Source organism: Austrofundulus limnaeus, unplaced genomic scaffold (assembly GCF_001266775.1).
Source record: "Austrofundulus limnaeus strain Quisiro unplaced genomic scaffold, Austrofundulus_limnaeus-1.0 Scaffold2983, whole genome shotgun sequence".
Lineage (NCBI taxonomy): Eukaryota > Metazoa > Chordata > Actinopteri > Cyprinodontiformes > Rivulidae > Austrofundulus > Austrofundulus limnaeus.
Genome location: NW_013955385.1, coordinates 6,996 through 8,152, shown reverse-complemented (window position 1 = coordinate 8,152; position 1,157 = coordinate 6,996). Strand labels below are relative to the sequence as shown.

Sequence of the window (1,157 nt, the reverse complement as noted above, 5' to 3'; positions counted from 1 at the left end):
CATCTAATGAATTTTGAAAATGGATCTACATTCCATGTACAACCCTTGACAGAACTTACATCTTTTGCCATCTTACTGTCAGGTGGTCCTTCCACCAGTCGTCTTCTCTGTGCTTTGGTGCTCTCTGTAATTATTGTAGAGGATGAGCTTGCCGAGGCTGGAGACTCGATTGACGTCAATGACCCATCATCGGAATAGAAGGAAGTGTCTGTGAAGTCACTGTCATCAATGGGAGCCACTATATAAAATTTAGAAGCTTGATTAGTTTTCAACACACATAAATGTCAGTACAATTCAACAAATTATTTTACTGCTTATATTTGTGCACTTTGGTAAACTATAATTTCCTCTTAAGTGCCATATATATAAAATCCAACTGAATTTGTTCTCCACAACAGTTGTCAATAAACAACTTAAAAGACACTTTTGCTTTAATGTCTTACCAAGGTGCTCGGTGAATACTTTGAAAGACACTTTTGAAGACCTCAAGAGTTCATCAAATATATCAGCATCCACATCGACTCCAGAGGAGTCCTTCAGGTCTAAGCAGACTCCGCTTGCCAAGCTGAATTTATCATGAACTGAAAGAGAACAAAAATACTCATCTTACCCTGCCAATTTACATATTTCGGTAACACTTTATTTAGCATTGCTTAATCATTATTAAATGTTTACTTAACCTTGAAAACATTATTTAAGGATGACTCATACTTAATAAGGTATACATTAACATATGTATTAATACTTTACCCATAAAGGCTAATTACTTCCAAAATCAACATACTCATTGTTTGTTAATGTTTAATAACCAGGGATGTGAATACAATTTTTGGTCTTGTTCTGAGGGGAGAACTTAGGGTTGTTGCTTAGTCCTCATACTTTCCTTAACTCATTTAACACATTTATCTAGAGGGACATCAGGGCATCTTAATGTCAACCTGTTCTGTTTTATGACTCCCTCTATCAGCTGACAACATCTCAGGACATTATGCCAATCTTCAGTCCACCAAGAGTTTTTGTTTTATTTTATTACTCTGCAATTTTGTAAACTACCTAAGTCAGGCATGTCCAACTCTGGTCCTCAAGGGCTGGTGTCCTGCAAGTTTTAGATTTGTCCCTGCTTCAACACGACTGATTCAAATAGATTATTTACCTTT

General features: G+C 36.2%; 1 protein-coding gene across 1 annotated transcript in view; it reads right to left on the bottom strand.

Annotated features, from left to right (window-relative positions):
* LOC106511603 (uncharacterized) overlaps nt 1–1,157 on the bottom strand; it is a gene marked incomplete at its 5' end in the record, with an annotated part of 11,555 nt that overhangs the window by 4,287 nt on the left and 6,111 nt on the right. Inside the window, 2 exon segments of the mRNA XM_014000360.1 lie at nt 60–238; nt 444–581. Of these exon segments, the coding sequence (XP_013855814.1) occupies nt 60–238; nt 444–581 (317 nt within the window).